General features: G+C 32.9%; 1 protein-coding gene across 10 annotated transcripts in view; it reads right to left on the reverse strand.

Annotated features, from left to right (window-relative positions):
- Positions 1-11,552: 11,552 nt before the first annotated feature.
- Positions 11,553-20,899, reverse strand: part of LOC139517356 (cytoplasmic dynein 1 heavy chain 1-like) — a 75,134-nt gene continuing 65,787 nt past the window's right edge. For 4 of the 10 annotated variants that reach the window (XM_071308309.1, XM_071308305.1, XM_071308308.1 and 1 more), the window contains 13 exons: positions 20,284-20,454; positions 19,830-19,931; positions 19,313-19,431; positions 18,801-18,907; positions 18,223-18,389; positions 17,776-17,796; positions 16,007-16,021; positions 14,653-14,845; positions 14,153-14,295; positions 13,609-13,719; positions 13,140-13,194; positions 12,874-12,970; positions 11,553-11,730 (listed from right to left, as the gene is read on the reverse strand). In XM_071308309.1, the coding sequence (XP_071164410.1) occupies positions 11,559-11,730; positions 12,874-12,970; positions 13,140-13,194; positions 13,609-13,719; positions 14,153-14,295; positions 14,653-14,845; positions 16,007-16,021; positions 17,776-17,796; positions 18,223-18,389; positions 18,801-18,907; positions 19,313-19,431; positions 19,830-19,931; positions 20,284-20,454 (1,473 nt within the window). In that variant the 3' untranslated portion in view covers positions 11,553-11,558. The remainder of the gene's footprint in view (positions 11,731-12,873; positions 12,971-13,139; positions 13,195-13,608; positions 13,720-14,152; positions 14,296-14,652; positions 14,846-16,006; positions 16,022-17,775; positions 17,797-18,222; positions 18,390-18,800; positions 18,908-19,312; positions 19,432-19,829; positions 19,932-20,283; positions 20,455-20,899) is intronic. The other 6 variants (XM_071308312.1, XM_071308311.1, XM_071308314.1 and 3 more) reach the window with 3 other exon arrangements.

The following is a 20,899-nucleotide window of genomic DNA, read 5'->3' on the forward strand; positions in this document are numbered from 1 at the left end:
TAATGCTCAGATAGGCTGTTTTAAACTACAAATTGACTAAGGATTAAGAATAAAGCAAAATAAAAGATTTCTAATCAACTTTTTTGTCTCTTTAAGCAAAATGCGGTGAAACATCAAAATCAGAAAACAATTGTTTTTTTTTGTCTTAACTGATCATTTGAGATAATAGTAGCCACATTTCAATCTTTTTGGGGGTAAAATGTCACATATTGCAAATTTAGAGCCTAAATCTTGAGTTTGTCCTATTTTTAGCTTTTCCCATCCTGACAATATGCTTTTATATAAAAAATGTCCTGAATAATGTTATAAATGCACAGAAAGTTATTCTGTGGTGTTAAACATTGAAACATAAGTTGTTTACTACCCCCAAAAAAATTTTGTCATGCAGATTTAATGAAATTATTTGATTTTTACCCCTTATAGCATTGCGTCATACTATGTACTTGGCAGATAGCATAGCCTAATGTAAGCACTGCAGAAACTCACAAAAGCACCATTTATTATTCCAAATGAAATTTTTATATCTTAAATTTTATTAACTGATGTAAATAAACACAGTTAAATGACCATGACTGCACTTTTGATCAATTTGTAGTACTTTACTGACACCAGATGAAAAAAAGGGGGGTCAATATTCCTTGACACTTCAATACCTTGGATTTTTTTACTAAATTCATTGCAAAAATTGTTGGAAGTCTTTAAAGAAGTAGAACAAACAAGAAAAAATCAGCAAACAATGATCTTGATATTGAAAGTTTATGTTCCTGTAGCCCAAAATGAAATTTTCAAGTATTTTCTATCAAAGTCATACATTACAGTCAGTTTAAATTGAGCTGTGAAATTTTTATTATAAGTCGCATAATGCTCAGATAGGCTGTTTTAAACTACAAATTGACTAAGGATTAAGAATAAAGCAAAATAAAAGATTTCTAATCAACTTTTTTGTCTCTTTAAAGTCGGTCCCATAGGTCTTCAGAAGACTTGACGTCTTCTTCCACCAAAAATGTGAAACCATTGAACTATATTTTTCGACTTTGAAAGTCACACTCCTAATCTTGAGTAGTATCTTTAAGAACATCAAAACCATTAATACGTAGTAAAACTATTCAAGTTGTACACCATTTGTTGAATAATAATATTTTATTATTAATCAGTATTAAATTACAAGTATTGTTTAGTACATATGAAATGAATGAAGCAATACAACTATAGAAGATTTAAGTTTAATCAATCTAGCGTAAATTGCTGTTTTTCATGTAACAACAACGTAATGTAACCGTAGCCTCAGTAATTATTGTTACATTTGTAATTAATCGGTTCCTCACCCAACTTTGCATTCCGGCAATTAGTCTCCAATGTAACAATAATATTTTTATTATTGTTACATTTCCATGTAACCGTAGCCAGTGCCATGCAATTGATCGACACCAACTGTCGAGCTCGTCCAAGACATTGATGCTTTAAGTTTCATAATTGTCCTTGAGACATTTAGACACAAATTTGAAAATCATTGTCAAAATCGTTACTTATGGTCAAGTTAATGTAAACGGCATATGTCGCAGATTTTGCTAAAATTTGCATACAACTTTGGCTCGTTAAAATATAACTGAAAATCGAAAAAAAAATGATGCATTTGTCCCTTATTATCTGAAATATAATTGATTGACTTGGCTTCTTTCAAAGTAGATGAAAATTTGTAAAGAAAGCAGTTCTTTCTTTCTTCTTTTCTTCGTATAAGCTTCCTATTATAAGGAACACCCCTTAACGGGTAATATTAAAATATTAAAAAAAGGGGGAAGAAACAGGGATAAAATATATTACATCAAGGTAAAATCCAGTGGTGGTGCGCTATACATAGACAGTGAATTGTAGAAAAAGAAAAAACCGAATCATAGCATATAAAAATATAAAATTATGTACATGAAAATGATAAACCGATCTACAGAAGTCATATAACTCAGATAATTAGTCAATCATATTACCAGAAAATAGCTTTCTTAAGAGCTTTATAACAATAAACATTTGCTACAAAACATAGTGATCTATATGTATAGTAACATTAATGATAATTTACAAAAGTTTAACTACTGTTTCACTTTTTCATTGTCTATGTTTCAGCATCCATATCTTAATGATAACTGTCAGCCGTCTAACTTTTTCAGTAGAGATATTCTTCTGTAATGAAGCTTGAAACAAAAGTGTCTGGTAAACGTTTCTAGCTTAAGAATTAACTCTTCTTTGAATCCAAGTTGTTTCATATATTTTGTACAGTCCAATACAAGTTGCGTAACTGCTAGTTTATTGTTAAATAGCAGTTCCCATGTTCCAGGAGGAGAGTTTTCAGTCACAAGTTGTTTAATGGGTGTGAAGTATTCTTTTCTCTCATTGCATAGAAAAGGACACTGTGTAAGAACATGCAAGATATCCTCTATTTCCCTGTGGCATAGCAGGCATGTGGGGTCAATCGTGTATTGGCTGAACTTGTGTTTGTCGGCTTGCACCATGTAAGTCCCTGTCAGCATCCTTACTTTAGTCGAGGCTTTTCGAATCTCTATCAGATTCTGCTCTACTGAGTCCCATACAGGATGAGTTGAGTTTGCATTGCCAAAGTTGAGGTTTAAGAACTTTAAAGAAGACATTTGGTGAGCTTCCTCTTTGAGTCTGAGGGTCCAGAAGGATGAGATTTCTGTTTTTACTAATTTCTTCCAGGATAGTTTTGATGGAATTGGAATGTTTTTGTCAAAGATATCCGGTAGATTATATTTTGCTAGTAATAAGGCAGATTGGAAGAAGAAGCTATTGTTGTTGTCAAAGTTCACTGCAATTTGTCTGTTGATGATTTCTTTTATTTTATTGTTGGAGCAGGTTGTAAGGGAATGTAAAAATGTCAATTTTCTCTTGTGAATTTCTGCTTCTACAGGGAGAACTCCGAGAAGTAAGTAAACCGCAGGTTTTGCTGTTCTTGTGGCAAGAGCTTGTATTGCACGCAGTGTCCCAATATGGAACCTCTCCAGGATCTGAATCTGAGTTTTTGTTAAAGAAAGGATTTCAAGACCATATAGAAGTCTTGGTAGCACATATGTCCTATATATTGTGTAGGAGATTTTAGGGCTTAATCCATTTGTACCATGCAGTCCTGAATTCATAAGGGCATATTTTGTTCTTCGAGCAGATTTTACACGGTCTTCTATATTTACTTCATTTTCTTTTTTGCTTGATCTTTTTAGGCCTAAATGAGTAGTTTCATTGGAGAGTTCAATTACATTATCTGATAAGTTCCAGGTGTTTGTTCTGAGGTTCTTTACAGATCCGTAGCAGATGACTTTAGATTTTGTTGGGTGGATATTGTAATGATGTTGATTTGCATATCTTCCAATGGTGTTTAGCATTATTTGTAGTTCTGCTGGATCAGAGCTTATCAGAGCGATGTCGTCAGCACAGGTAGGCGTTCCACAGTATATATCTCCCAGACTGAATCCTGTTGCGTTTTTCTCTAATTCTACAAGGAGATCCTCTACAAATATTTTATACAGATGAGTTGACAATATTCCACCCTGCCTGACTCCTTGGAGTATATTAAAACTGTCACTAAGTTCTCCTTGCCATTTGACTTTGGAAGTAAGGCCAGAGTAAAGATCTTTGATGACAAACCATAGATCTGGGTGTATCTTCCTATCTAGCGTTTTGTCATGGAGTATCAGATGCTGGACTACATCAAAGGCAGATTGGACATCAACAGTAGCCAGATAGAGAGTGTTGTTTTTCCGTTCACATTTGCATTCTGATATAATGAGACTAGCTATTAGAGGACATAGCCCTTCTGTAAATCCAAATTGTAGATCAGTGTTAGGAGTAATACTGAGTTTGCCAAGGATACAGAGTTCATGGAGTTTAGATATTACCGGGGTTACAGTGATTCCTCTATAGCTGGAGACTAGGCATTGATTTTTTTCCTTTTTAAGTACTGGAGTTAGAATTCCGGACTTGAATTCGATTGGGACAGTTCTGTTAATGAGTATGTTGTTAAATATCTTTGTAAGCGTCGGTGTGACTGTTTCTTTAGCAAGTTTTAGATGTTCTGCACATAGTCCGTACTCATCAGGTGATTTGCCACTGTTTAGATTGTCTATAGCTTTGGAGACGTCATCTTCTTTGTATGGTTCTATTGTTGTTTGTTGGTTGTATAGAACTTTTTCCACGAGATGCTGCCTTATTTGGCATAGTTCCAGATATGAGTTATCAAATTTTGATTCTTTTGGGATACTAAGATCTTCATAGTACTTTGCGAATGCCTTTCTCTGTATAGCAGGATTAAATTCTAGTTCACCCTCTATATCTATACCAGTTGAATTTGTTCTAGGTTTAGATCTATTCCTGTTTATTAATTTGTAGAATAAGTCTGTGGATGGATTATCCATAATTTGCTGATATAACTTCAATCTATCTTCAGCATGTTCCTTTCTTTGTTGACTGCGGAGATTTTTCTTTTCTGCTTTTAGTTGTTTCCTGAATGGATGGTTTGCTTGTTTGCCTTCGGATTTCCATTTTGAGTATAGTTGCTTGCAATTTTTTAGATGTTTTTTTACTCTAGGTGAGGCCTTCCATTTTGGACCTTTCAGTTTGATGGGTTTGGTTGGTACTGCTTTATTTGAGGCTGTAAGTAAGGCTTTTGTGAAATTTTGGATACTGCTGGATTGATTTTGCGTCAGTTGCAGCTTTGAGACTTCAGTCTCAACAGATACTATATATTGAGGGAGATCGGTCTGGTCCCATTGAAGTTTATGAACTGTTTGGATTTCTTTATTGGCTTTGGTTACACCAGTTGGTATGGTCATGTTAGTTACTACTGATACTGGCACATGAGCAGAAACATTTGAGGGTGAATTATTCCATATTGTATACTTTTTAAACAGGTTTTCTTTAGATGAGAAGATATAATCTATTTGGGAACTTGATTGTCCTGAATGGTGAAAGAACGTTTGTCTGTCAGATTTATCTTTATCAGCAGTAAGGTTAAGTTCTAAAATGAATTCCTTTAATAATTGATCATGCTTATTATTTCTGGTTTGTAGAATTGTCCCGTTCAGATCCCCGCAAAGTATAATAGCGTGAGTATTCAGATATTTTGTTGCTATGTTGTGAATGAGGTCGAGACATTCTCCATATTCGTAGGACGAGTCTTTGTCCATAGTTGGCATATAGACGTTTATCAGACAAACGTCAACGTCTGATGAAATCAGAATAGCTATCACCCTCTCATTTCCATCAGGAAGCTTTTGAATTTGACTGTTCCATTGTTTTGGCCATAAGATAGATACTCCTGCACGACCTCTAGGAAGTTTGAAGCCTGATAACGGTTCGTTTGTGTCATGGCATCTAGTATGATTATCGTGGTCAGGGAGAATTGAGTGAAGTATATTTGCTTGGCAATCCCAGAGAAAATGTTCTTGCAGACATACAATGTGTGAATCTTGAGATAGGAGCTGGAGAAAAGATGTATTTGATCTCACTCCCTCTATATTACAGGTTGTTATTCTGATATTCTCTCTGTTAGGAGTAGTTCCTCCTGAAGAAGCTGATCTGGGGGCTGTTCGTTGAGGCTCATCTCCTGAAAAAGGTGGTTCTTTTCCTCTGCTGTGATGTTATCATCTTTGGGCGGGAAAGATAAGTGTCCCATTTGTTGGCGTTTGTCAGATACCTCAGTCCTGTGAATAGACCTTTTGTTGTTCCGAGCCGTTGTACAGTTTGTGCGGTGAACTGGCTTCTCTGAAGTAGAGGAAGACATAACATGACGAGTCTGATCGTGCACGATTGGGTGAGAGGAGTGTATAATCTGTGGTGTAACACTGTCTTGGTCTGACGATATGTCTCCAGGTAGTTGGGAGCATTGTCCTGCGAGTTGTTGGTTCAATTGGTCATAATTGAGTACATTATGGATCTTACTTGGAACAACTTTTGGATGTTGTTGAGCAGATGGAGTAGCTGTAGACACGATGTTAGGATGAGGAGTTCATTGCTGTTGGTGGTATGCTTGTGGAGGATGGTTGCTCCTTAATACAGGGTTGCCCATATTGGTTGTCCTATTCTGGAAAGTTTGGCTATGAGAGGCGTTAGGATGACTTCTGTACCCTTGAGTAATATCTGGGATTGTTCGAGCCTGAGTATGTACACCTGTAAACAATTGAGGTGGTTGTCCATGATGAGGTATATATGCTTGATTGAAGTGATTGTAATGATATGGTACAGAGGTATGGTGATGCTGGTTATGGACCAGATATGATGAATAAGGTTGGTTGTGCTGAATATTGACCGGATGAGGTACAAAATGTTGATGCACTTGGTTTTGTCCATGGAATGGTATAAATGGATTTTGAGTATAATATGGTGGCGATGGATAAGAAGGTGGATTCTGTTGTAGAGGTCTCACCTGTAAAGAGAGCTGATTGATAAGTGAAGAGTTGATAATCATGTTTTGTACCATTTGACTTTCCAGGAGCTTAAGTCTTGTTTCTAATAGGTCTTCCCTGTGACTGCAATGGACAGTTCTTTTTGGACAGCATGTTTCTTGTTGAGGTTGTTGTTCTCGGAGTTGTGATCTAGGTGGTATATTAAGATCTCCGTCTCTATTCTGTGTATTAACTTCTGTTCTGCCATAGTCCTTGAAAGTTTGCAGTACATTTCGGAGTTGTTTTACCTCATTTTCCAAATTTATAATTCTTGTTTTCTGGATGGTATTAATATGTTGTTCAGAGTCATATGGTTTAGCTTTTGGTTGCCTCTTGTGGTCTTGTTTCCCTTTCGTTCGATTGGTTGGATCAAGGGTTCTTTGTTTAGGTGCATCTGCCAAAGGAGTAGTATCGAGCACAGCTGTAGCTTGTAAATGTTTTGCTTGCTCAATAACTTTTGGTATGCTTGATATATACGTGTTTCTCGTTTCTCGTTTTGTTTATATAGATTAGACCGTTGGTTTTCCCGTTTGAATGGTTTTACACTAGTGATTTTGGGGCCCTTTATAGCTTGTTGTTCGGTGTGAGCTAAGGCTCCGTGTTGAAGGCCGTACTTTAACCTATAATGGTTTACTTTTTAAATTGTTATTTGTATGGAGAGTTGTCTCATTGGCACTCACACCACATCTTCCTATATCTATTGAGGAATTTATGATGGTGATTCCATTTTGAGCTTGTTGGTTTTCTAAATCATCGAAAATTTGCTTTGGAGTTGTATTATCTTTATTCTCCTCCTCAATTTGTTGATCTATGTAAGAACGAGGGAGATCAAGGTCAGCTGATGTTATTCCTTCACTGGGGTTATCATTTCTTTCATCTAGGATATTGGTTTGTTCTGAATACAATAAGTCGTCATTGCACTGCTGGCAGTCAAAGTCAGAACCCTCATAATGTTTCAAATCGTCTTCTTTGATGTTTGAGCACACGTAATGATACCAATTGTCACAGGAATCACAGGCTATGCCTTCGTTTTCTACTGGATTCTCGCATTTAGGACATATAACTTGGCTGTTTTTATCCTCTGTCTGGGTACTACATATGTCAGTGGCATCCAAGATGGAAGGTATTGAGGTGGTTTTTCCTCTACTCTCCAAATTACTTTTTACTGTTGTAGGTTGCAATGACATTGATTGCGGGTTGTTTTTTCCATCCTGAAGTATGACTGTTGAAGAACAATCCTTTAAATTTGTGAGTTGTGACTGGATAGTGTTGTTACAGATGTTTAGTTCTTTAAATTTACTTTGGATTTCAGAGCAAAGACTGTCAAAGATCTCATTGATAAAGATATCAACTCTATTTCCATTAACTGTCATTTTGTTTGTTGTGTGGAAAAGGTTGATAGTAAATTTGAGCAGGTTTCCTGGTTGGTTATTGTTCTTTCTGTTATAAACTTTGTAACAGGAGTCAATCTTGAGATTAGATAGTTCCACAGTTTAAGAGGTGAAAAAAGTTTGTCATTAAATCATCAATTCTCTAATTTCTTATAATAGATTTTTCTTGTTAAACTATGTGTTGTTGATACATAAATCTCCTTCTAATGTTGAAAAATAACGATAACATGTCACAATATCACCAAACGTATTTTTTACTAACGAACCATGAAAAAGATATCAATGTTAGATGAACCCTGTTAGATAAAATATGAATAAAGTTGACCTTATACCCGTGACTGAAATAAATTCAAGCTTTTAAAGTCCCCAGCTATATGCAAGATTGAAACTAGGCATCTGTAAACAACCTTCTAGATTCTGAAATATAAACAAAATATGGATGGAAAAGGAATTTGTAAGAGACAGCAAGCCAACCATAGACCAGTCAAACAGACAAATGCCACCAATGGGTTCTGAGCTTCATAAAATTTCCACTGCTGCACTTGAATAAGCTTCCATTTAGCTTGTCATTCTGAGAATTTTATCTCAGGTGAGACAAAAACTATCAAATGACATCATTAATGTAAAGCAAATTCAAACCCAGACATCATTGTAGGGTAACATTCTTTTCTAGATTAATTACTTAAATCTTACCACTGTAAAACGTGTGCGGTATGCAAAGGCAGCTCATCAGGAATTCATCTCAAGTTTCTAGAGGATAATGCTGCACCTACTGCCTAATTTTTTGCCCGTGTTGTTTTTGTCAATAGCTTTGACATCATGATCTTTGTATTCCCCTTTCCCTGTTTTTCAATTCACTAACCTTTCATGTGACAACCTTGAATAAATTGACCCTTTATATTTCACCCATATAACAGAAGAATCTTTGGATATTGTTTCCTGGTCATCAATCATTCCATCTAGTCTTACTTCTTCAATTTGATTTAAATATTCACCAATTAATAAAGTTTTACCTTTGGTGTACAATGTTTTCATTCAGTTAAAATAAGAAAACACTTTAAACATATATGGTGTACCATTAAGGTATTAAACCTCTAATTCATAGACATATTGCTTTCTACTTAAATTGTGCAATTTCAAGCATTTATGGCTACTTCTTAAGTTCAAATAAGGTGGGAGTAATTTCATGTTAATATTATACCTTATCCTTACTTGTGCTGAAAAATTCAATATACTTTTAATTGCATATCAGTGCATTTCAGTTTCTGGAAGTGCCACATTGTATAAACACAGGGTACTTCTGAGCTGAACAACAGGGCAAATGTGCTCTTCTATTATAAAAAATATAGATTTTTTTTTATTAACCAATAGAAGCTTTCAACAAGGATTCTACAGTGATCCAAAGTCTACAAGCTTTCAATTGATACCAAAAACTATCCAAATATTTCACATATTGGCAAAGATACAGCCATGTGTAGAAATTGTTTAGTTTAAAATATTTACTTTCTAGAATATTCCTTCCGACCAGGCCTGGCTTAGTGGTTTTCTACCTCAAGACAAGTTTGGTTAAAATAAAAAAAAAAGTTCTGGTTTTCAAATTTGCCTATCCCTAGTAAAATGTCTTTGTACATAGAATAATTTGATATTTGATTGCTACTTACAATAGTGATGTGCTCATTTAAATCAGAAACCTTGCTAGTGGATGTTGCTTTTTGTTCACAACTGGATAATTTTGTATTTAATAGCAAGCTTTTGATTTTATCTGTTAAAATCATGGACTATATGTTTTGAACTGTGAGCATGAAAAATGCTATTGACACTTGTATATCATTGTAATGTTGCAATCACATTAAAGTTTACTCCATATCTCTTTATATTCATATAAAAGATGATGATAGACAAATCAACTCCCCAACATGAAGTATAACAATAGAACAGGGGGTAGGTGAACCTGAGTCCTCACTAACCTTTTACTTTCACAAATAAAATACTTAATAATTTCACATTCTGAAAATTCAGCTGCCGCAATGCCATTCTAAATATCAATAATCTAACAGAAAGGCTTTTAGTGAATAAAGATAACAGTGAACTTTGCCATCTTATGTTACATCACTGGTTTCCTGAATCAATAAAAACCACAATATAGCCGATCGACGGGTCAATAAGATGATTCAAAGTGGCCATCATTTTTTTTACATGATTTCTCATGTCTCTCAACACAAAAGAAATATGTTTTGATGGTTTTAGATACCAGCATACTTTGTAAACCTTTAGTGTCCTAATCCTTATTGTAACATTTTTACTGAGTGTGGTTTTGCATGTAACATATTTGTTTTTCGATCATTATTTTGAACATAAATTATGCTTTTAGTTTTCTTGTTTGAATTTGTTTAGATTTGTCAGTTTAGGGACTCTTATATAGCTGACTATGTGATATGGGCTTTGCTCATTGTTGAAGGTCTTATGGTGACCTATAGTTGTTAACTATGTCGGTTAAAAGATCATAAGAGCTTATGTTGTCTCTGTTTGTATACCTTGCCGACTCTTAATAAAGCCTATATATAATTTCTGTGTCATTTGGTCTCTTGTGGAGAGTTGTCTCATTGGCAATCATACCACATCTTCTTATTTTTACAGTACGATAGATTGATTGATTGTTGGCTGCTTACAGTAGGAGAAATTTACTCTAATAAAACAGCAAGTCATGTCACTTTAGAAACTGACGTACCCATAATACCATTGTACATGTGTAAATAATACCACTTAGTGATGAGTCATAACAGGATATTTAAGGCTAAGTAAAAGACACAAAATGTTTCAACACAGATTTTTTTCTCAGATTTATTAATAGGAAGCAAGTACTATAGGCAAAGGAAATACTGTATATCTGAATAACAAGGTGTACAACAATCATATATGTAATTTGTTAGCAAACTGTTTTCATCCAAATTATAGTGGTTACATGTATTACACTAACATTTCAATAGTTGTCTAGTACCAGTTACCTCCTGGGTATGATTTAGGTCAAATTTGAATATTGTGTAGCAAGAGGAGGTGATTTGTCCTCATTCCATCGATTCGATAATAAGAAGCTCTTCTTCCTTCTCTAGGACAATTGAAATTAACAAGTTACACAGTATAGAATAGGAACACAGATCTTAATTTAGAATTTTATAACAAAAAAAAATTGATAAAAATTTGTATTCTTAATCAAGATTTAAAGCTGATGCATTTGAAAACGGTTAGCATCTCAAATTCGAAGACGTCATAAAGCTAGAAGTCATGTACCCCTCACACATCTTTGTAGATGTGTTAAAAAAATAAGCCTCAGCATTTCCCTGTCCTTATTGGTTTAAACAGAATAAATGTTTTTACAAATGAAGTAAAGATATTGGTTTGATAATTAAAGCAGAATGTCATAATAAGAATTAGTTTTAGCATAAAAGGCAAAATAATGGTAACTGGTCACTGATGGTGGGTGGTCCTTGACCAGTAAAAGTTTTAAATCAAATTTTACATATTGCAGTATTATTGTTACTTCATAAACAATCGTTTGAAGCATGATTAGTTTATCAATATTCACCCATATATATCACTGCTACTAAGTGTAAATTATGTATTATACCATGACCCATAGCATTGAATTATATAATATATTTTCAAAAAGTCAACAAAATGAAAAGTTACACTATAGAATATAAATCTTTTTTTCCCCCAAAGTCTATCCAAGGTCAGAAGAAATCATAGCCACTCCACGTTCGTAGAAACTATGCCCTTTACCAGATCCTTCCCCTTCTGTCTCAAAGTCCAAAGTAAATAACAGCTGTGCTCTGGTGGCATTCAGGTAGACTGGAAGAGTTACCTTTCCTTCTCTTTCTTTCTCCAAATCAAGTCTGAAAAAAAAACACCAAATCAGATCTTATTTATTACTTGTGACCAAACACTTCATTCAAAAATATAGAACTTAAAATAAAATCAATCTTTTCAACTGATATAAGTTCCTAAGATACAGTTCATTTATATTCCGCCATAAGTATACTAAATTATGCATATAATTCAATCTAAAAAATAATTAAAAGGCTATTTATGAAACGGCCACATCACTCAGCTATTTTGAAGAGTAATAATAATCTTTATCGCTATTTTTCAAAATTTTCCTTCCTTCTTACTGACTGATTATTTCCTTTCTCAGTGAAGTCAAGTGATATGAAATATTATCACTAGAAACTAGGGGAGCACGCACATGCATTGTGAATGTAATAAATTAACAACGTCTTCATAGGTAAAATGGCAATAAACTTATTATCACTGGTCATCTCAAGTTTTCTTACTTTTACCGTACCAGCTCAACCGAGATCAATCTCCTTGAGATGACCAACGATAATCTATAAATGTTTATAAATTTACAAAAGAATGTTCTAAATAAACCAAGTTTACTTCATTTTAACAATAAATGAGGGATCAATAAAAAATTTGAGTTGATTGAGATAAAGATTTGTATATTGATTGGTCCAAGTCACTTACATGGACTCTTGGACTGCACAAATTCAAAATGGTAGCTTTTAATTTCTCTTGTTGGCGCATTTAAAATTATTTAGACATATGACCCAATAAATGCCAGTTAACTTAAAAATATTATTCACCTAGTGCTAACCTTATAGCCAATGACCTGGCTTCATTTAATATGAGTACATGTAAAACAAATATACTTGACTTGGCTGTGTAAAACCCATTTGTTCGAACTGACTAGATATATCAGTATACACAAAGGTTAAATGGCATGCAGAATTTTTCAACAATGTTTCCAGAGACAACTAAATTAAATTATTTCAAAAAGCTTAATGTATTTCATCAAAGACTGCTCTGACATCCTACATCCTAATATGGCAAAACAGGCTATTGGATGTTAGACTACTAGAGGATTCAATGCACCATGCCAATTGAATTTGTTCATTGCTTTCCTTTTAATGTTGTCAACATAACAAATGTCTTAATGAACAAGTGAAGAATGAGTTGATAGTATACTGTGTACTTACCTGACCCATCTGAGTAGAGTCAATGGTAGGTCTGTAGAGATAGTGGTAGACAGTTGTAACTTGTTATTCTTACATACAGCACCTTGTAAAATCAAACCTACAATGTACAAATAACATGTATACAGACTTGTGTGAAGCTTTTAGGGTAAAACATATGTCAATATATATCTCATTGTTAACCAAGCTAAACTCAATATCATTATCCAATGGATCATTGTAATTAGACAAATATGTAACAATCTAAAAATTAATAATATCAGACATACCTGATGCACCAAAACTACAAGCATCGATGTTGTCTTTACCATCAGTAACCTTCACCTGTAAAATGAATGAAGTATGATAGACACTGGTTCTCTGATTATCCAACATTATATACAGGTTAATCATATATATATTAAATAGGAGTTTTACAACATAATGACACTTGATTGTCGGGGAATGCTTTTATATTAATGTTTGACCTGTTTATTGGCATCTCAGTTACATCACAAAAGATATTAATTCACTAAGGGGATAACACTATTTCATCTTGTGAATATCAAGGAATTTCATAGTCTTTTTAGTTTCAGGGTCTAAGTCATGTGTCATGTCGTACTATCTACTTTATGATTGATAGGAAAAGATGTCTGTATATCACATCATAGTAATATGTAACACAAAAATGATTCTCTAATATTACCACACATTTAAATAATGATCAGCAATATCTATATGAAAGATAAATCTACTTACATCCAAATAAAGTTCTTCTAGTGACCAGCTATTGGCCTGAGCTACATATTGTCTTGTTGCTGTAATGTAAGCTTCAGGTATGAACAAGCCTCCTAACCATACTGTCAAATTCTGAAAATAATGCATAAAACATTTGTTATTCCAATTGTTACTCGACTACAGAACCATTCAATAGAAAGTTTTAAGAGAAAATAAGGTTTTATTTGGAATTAAAAAATGTTGACAAAGAGATATGTCTCGCCTGTATGTAATTATCATAGCTAAAGTAAAATGCCAATATTGAAATTTAAATGGAAATACTTTGACATGTAAAATATGCAAAACATTAAAAAATTGAGACTGACGGTGCCGGGTCAAATAATCTTCATGGAAATGATAAATGTCAATACTAATACAACTGCATATCAAATATCATTGACTTAACATAAGTGACCTCTAACCTCAAAATGTAAACTTTGATAAAATTAAAATTTTTACATGTAACGACAATGTCATAAAACTATACCATTATTTCATTCAAGAAATGTGATTCTGCAGTAAATACCTTTAATCCTTTAGCTCCTCCTTGTGATGTGGTTTGTACTATTTTCTGTAGCTGTTTAACACGAGTAGAGAAATCTGTAATCCATTGAATGACTGTTATACCCTGTGGTACTGTGTATCTTCTCCAGGTTTGGGGTATTATACCTATAGGAAGGAATCATACATTATTATCAAATCAGTATAACAAAATTGTCTAAATATTTTTTTTTTAACAATTTGACAAAATATAATTCAAACACTGAGAAAACAAAGATCTTTATTTTAAAAAAAATATATATACAAAATAATATTAATCTGCAAGTTGAGCAGCTTTTTCCATCATTAATGAATAGATTTCAGTAGAATTACTGGTAACATAATTAGACCAATTAACTTTCAAGACAACTTACTTCTCTGGATAACATTTTCTGAACAGGTTTTGTTTCTGAGTTTTTGAGAGAAACAAATTTGTAGCAGACTAGAAGAAAGTATTAAAGTGTAAGAAAGTTACATATAATATACCTTTGGCAAGATCAGCCATCATAGTTCTGTGGTGATTTGTAGGTTTTTTCTCCCCAGAACATACCATCATAACGTCATGTAAATCTTGTCGTACATCATGTAACAACTGAGCTCCAGAGTTCACCTCTCTCTCAAAAAATCTAAACAATGGATCCTTAATGTTTTCCACTGTTCTCTTCATGGCACCAACAGACTGAAATTATATAACCTCTAGGTTAATATCACAGATACTTTGTTTTATGGCTACAGAATATTGGCCAGTAATGTCATAGAGCAGTGATATGATTACATGAGTGGTATCTTTTAAACATGTTTTTTTTTTTAATATGTGAGAATATACATGATATATTATACACAGGAACTGAAAATCTAAGTGCTCTCTTCTAGAAACGTGAATGAATAAGTTAGTACATATGTAGTTTCTTTTGAGTATTGGATTTTAACATTTGAGTGGTTGCTTTTGCATATGGATTTAAATATGTGAGAGGTCTCTTTTGAGTATGGGAATTGGATGTGTGGTCATTTCTTAGCTTGGAAATTGAAAGTGTGGTCATTTAGAGCAAGGGAATAGAATCTGTGGTCACTTTTGAGCATGGGAATTGAATGTGTGGTCACTTTTGAGCATGGAGATTGAATGTGTGGACATTTTTTAGCATGGGATTTGAATGTGAGGTAACTTTTGAACATGGGAATTGAATGTGGTCCCTTTTGAGCATGAGAATTAAATAGGAGGTATCTCTTCTGTGCATTGGAATTTTATTAATAGCAATGTTTTTCATAACAACCAGTGAAATTATTCAAACGAAGAAAAGTTGTATAGGTTACATGAACTAATTTTAAAGTAGGTAGGCTATGGTACAATTACTGAACAAGGATTAGTAAGGTTCCACTTTCCCACCATTGTAAGAAAGGTTGTGAAACTAGTTTTCAGTGTAATTGGTCTTTTGACCAGAATATTGTCATAAGAAAATCATTAGAAAAATAAAAATAACCCTCATTTTTAACAAAAAGGCTTATCAAAATTAGTAGTTGGTTAAACAAAATAGTTATATAAGTAAAAATTCCTTTACCATCTACAAAACAAAAATAAACCAATACCTCTATTTAAAAATATTCATAAAAATATGGATGGTTTTATCTGTCAAAATAATGTGCTAAAGGGTTCATCACTTTAAATGTTTTTTCAGAATGCTAGATCTTTAAAAAACTTTTTTTAGTGCAATGCACTACAAAAATTGGCATTGTTCCCAAAATTTTATTAGAAGTTGTGCATCTCTCTGAAAAACCATTTGATTGACATAAAATATTTGGTATTTCCCCTGGAGGTTGGAGGAAGCTTTGGGGGTTTACTTACCACTTCTTCATAACCCTAAGTTAGTAGATTTAAGTCTTCAATTAGTAAATTAGTAACTTATTCACAACTACAATGTATGCACCTTTATAAGTATATGAAATCTTATAGTTTTAATAATTTAATTCTAAGCATTTGATGAACATTTTAAGGTAAAGTACATATTTGTTAAAAGCTATAAGTTTTTAATGCATGCATGTAGTTAAAACAATAGATAAAAGAACAATTTCTCTTCCACAATTTTTTTTGTATTCCATTTTCTTTCATTTAACTGACTGATCGGTGGTTGCTGACAATCTATAATCAAAATTACTGTATCATGCATTCATAGCTGAATCTTTAAAAGAGTTCTAGAAGTTGAGTTAAATCAATACTTAGTATAAGAAATGATGAGACAGGAACTATTTTATCTCTAGATATACAACAAGTGCAAGAATGTTCTGTAAATAAATAGTAGTTGTGTTTGGTAAACACAGTTCCTATATTAAAATGTTTTTTGAAAGATTTGAAACCATGCTGTCTAACTCGAGATTATTACATATAATTCAACAGCCTTAAACATTGTGATGGAAAGTTTAGATTATATATGTTTGAATAGTTTGTGTCCTGCAATGTAATGAAGAGCAATGGTCATTATAATGGAATGTGTATATAATATATCTAAATCCACAGTTTGCTGTGATAATATCAATAAGACTTCTCAAAATAGAACTTTTTACTCTTCATGTACAAAGAAGTCAGATTCATGACACTATTCTATATGAGTATTAGATGTGCAAAATTAAAAACTCAGATGAAAACACGGTCATGTGCTTTGAAGCTGGCAAGTCCTTTGGAGGTAATATTAAATTCTGAGATCTTTCATACAACAGGAGCTCCTCTATCAATCTTTCAAAAGGAGTAGGTCCGGTAAGGACCGATTTTGGCCTCAAATTTCAGGTTCATCTGATGAAAGATTTTGACCACTTTTTAAACACTTAAGTGTCTATTTTATTTGAATTAATTAGTTTATGTGAAAGATTTTAACAGATTTAGTCATTAAAAACGATCCGATTCAAGCTCAAATATGAAAAATCTACCTAATATGCCGAAAAATGTCACTTTTCAGATGGTTTTTGGTAAAAATGAAAGTGGCCGCATCCGTGTTCATCCTCAACCTTTATATATGTTATGTATTATCATAAAATACAACTTACATTTCAATATTAAGGATGAACACGAATGCGGCCACTTTCGTTTTACACGAAAACCGTCTAAAATTTAACTAAAATGCTAGAATTATGAGAATTTCAGTAATTTAGCATGACTTAATGGTGCTAGTACCGGATATATGTGCATTGTATTGTCAAAAACAGCCCATATTTATATAGCAGAAGCATTCTACTGTCCAATAAATAACTAAAGGTTTACATTTTAACAATTTTGTAAAACTGCTATATTTTGGGGCCAAAAAGGGGTCTGTCTTACTGAACCTACTCCTTTGTTTCCTTCATTTTAATAAAAATTCAAAAAAAATATTTCATCAGTTTTTTCAATTAACTATGATTAATTTCCTTTGAACCCATGTAGTCAATGATTAACTCTTTAAAAGTTATATAAGAGTTCAATGTTAATATTTACTTGTCCATCTTGTTCATGTATTATGTTGATGGGACATGCCAACTTGAGACTGTGTGACTTCTGAGAGTAAAATTCTAATTTGAAAAGCCCTATAAATATGAATAATTTGCTTATTTCAGAACAGGAAGCATTGGTTCAGGTTTTATACTTACATGTTCATGCTCTCCAAAACCCTATGTTAGTCATTTAATTGGTTAGTGTGTTAAAAGGTTAGTAATATTTGTTTCTCATAAACCAGGAATTACCCGTATTCATATCAACCCCAAAATTCATGGTAATTCAAATACTAACAAAATAATTAAATAATCTTAACTTATCAGTCAAAACATGATTGAAAGTCTCTTACTTTTTCTCCTTTTATTCATATGGCAGAAAAAAACAACTTTAGACAGCTTTTTTCTTAAAATTATACTATAAATCTAGTCAGATAAAGAATTCAGGCCTTGTAGTAATAAAATTTTCGAGCAAAATTATCACCAATCCATAGTTATCTACCTATCAAAAAACTGGAATTGGTGTTTGGAGCACAAATTTTATACTCCCAGTACTGAGTCAAGTTTTATGACTGATTACAAATTAAATCCCTCTCCATACATTACCTTTGGTACAAGAGTCATCCATGTAGATACAGATGTATGTAATGTCTTCATCCATGTTGGACGTCCATCTACAATCTTCTGTTCTTCATCAGGTGTACCACCATAGGCTAAATCATCATCTTCTTCCAATATCTGCATCTTCATCAAATTAGCTATTACCTCAGCTCCTACAATAACAAATATGATAGTACTGTAGATAACTGTTAAAGAACTTTAAAAATAGTAAGATTACTTGAACTTGACAATTATTGGATTTAAATACTGCTTAAATCAGCATTAACAAGTAAAATTGCAAGCTAATGTTCAATGATGGTACCCCCAGTCAGCCCAGGAAGTTGTTGAGTGATGAATCTGCAAAGGCATCACACAGTATAGCTGTACTATATAAACTCTGAAATCCTTATGATGTAGCTCCTTAGAAAGATGTGACTTAAAACATTCATTGGATGGCCAGACAGACAGAGGTAAAACAGTATACTTCCACTTTATTAAACCAGGGGTATAATCCCAATGGTCAACACAATTGGATATTCACTGTAGAGGAAATTACAAATTCAATATTCCAATTAAAAGATTACCCAGATTTGTAAGAAGGACTTTCTCTGCATTGTTTGGTAGTCCTAACCATGCTGGAGTTTGTCTATCTGATTCCAAACGTTCTGCAAACTGAACAAACTGTTCTCTCCTGAAAATTATAATGATAAATAGGTTGAAGATTTCATAAAACAACAGGAAAATGACTTTAAGGATGTATTTACTGTACACAGCATATCCCTAATGTGTATATAATGTAGATTCATTTATTTTCACGGATACCAAGTTTTCCATAATTTCATGGATATTTGATTTGGAGGTTTTGCAAAAGACTGCATACAAACCTATAGAGCTTTTGTACTTTGTTGATCGTTTAAATTGGTGTTTTACCTATACCCTCAAAACCTAAGAAAATTAATATCCAATGAATTTGAATGAATCCCAAGTATGAATTGCTACTTAGATGATTACAGAATATATAAAAACAGAACATTTTTACACCAGATGTTAGGAAACTACCCCAACATGGACAAAATTTAAACATTTAACAACTCACTGTACACCATCTGGCATCAGTATTTTCTTTCCTTTGCCATCAACATTCATCACTAATGTAAAGTCTCCTTCAAAACTCTTTGGTGAGAACAGCTTATGTATAAATGTTGTCAATAATCTCTGAAAATTAAAATTAGAAATTTAAACTTGTTTCATTAATGCAAGTATGTTCTTTTTTTATAAGACACCTCATCCTTCTAATCTACTTCTCCCACTTAATGGCTTTAGATCTATAAACTGGTATTTTCTTGACATACATAGAACTCTATAAACAAGGAGCCAAAGGCCGTCAGTAACTGTTGATAACAAGACAAATTTTCCACTGCTGCTCAAATTAAAATACTGCATTTCAAGTAGGTAAATTACTTTATTTTTTTTTTAATTCTAAAAGCTTAGCACTGGGATAAAAAGGTTATTAATTTGACTATCATTAATCTGTTCCCTTTAATTGACGATGTCTTTTGTCCAAAATAAAGTCATGATTTCTTTTTCTAATGTATCCTTTATAAAATTCTTACCTGATCAAATTCGTTATCAATCTTTCCACCATAAATACACTGTGACAACAAAGTCCTGATAGCATCCCATGGTACTTTGTTTGGTGGAACATTGGTTCTTCCCTGTGAAAAAAGAATAGAGAATTATACTTGTTAGTTTCATGGGGCCAAAACCTTTTCTGCATTTACCTTCATCAGGAAGGCTCAACGTCAAATATTTGAAAGCCAAGGATGTATATGAACTGAAACAGTTGAAGAGCTAAAAGTATAGAAAATAATCGTATGCTAAATAAACTGTAAATATATTGCTCACCTTATCTTTTGATTTAGCCGATTTTTTATTTAGAAAATTACTTTTGCAATAGATCAACTCATTTTTCATCTTTTTGATTGTCATTCCAATAGATAAACCATTTTTTTCTATTTTAAAAAGAGGGGCTACAATATATGATTTATATCACATAATGACACCTACCATAGCAACAGAATCTATCCATGTATCTAACATATCACATGCCACCTTCAGATCGGACTCTGTAAACTCATACTTCTTGGCCCATCCTAATGGTGTATATCTCATTCTCTCCTGTACAATGGCATGTAACCAGGCTAGCAGGAAGTATAAACGAGATCTCTCATTTGGTGCCTAAAATAAAAAACAGCATAGTTTTACACACACACTTATATAAATCCCTAAAAATGAATGATTGAAGTCTTTTTCATATAAAAGTGAGAGATTTTTCAAATCTTTTTATGGTTAAATGTTTAAGCTAATTAAAACATCCACTATAAAACTTGAACTGTTTTAGTCCTAACTCCTTATTCTGATGTATTTTATTAGGGCTAATCAACCATTGGCTATAACTAATAAGCAAAGTCACTTTTAAACAGAGAGATATGTCAAATACATTTTTACTTAAACATTTTGTAGTTAGAGGAAGATTTATTTTTATTTGCATAATTTAATCAACAATTAAATCAAGGTCCTTCATGCAATGCAAGGCAAAATTATATGTAGAAAATGCTGTTTTTTTGTTTTGCTAAGTGTCCAAAGATCAATATACCTTTTTAAAATTGCATAACTTTTCTTT

Source organism: Mytilus edulis, chromosome 3 (assembly GCF_963676685.1).
Source record: "Mytilus edulis chromosome 3, xbMytEdul2.2, whole genome shotgun sequence".
Lineage (NCBI taxonomy): Eukaryota > Metazoa > Mollusca > Bivalvia > Mytilida > Mytilidae > Mytilus > Mytilus edulis.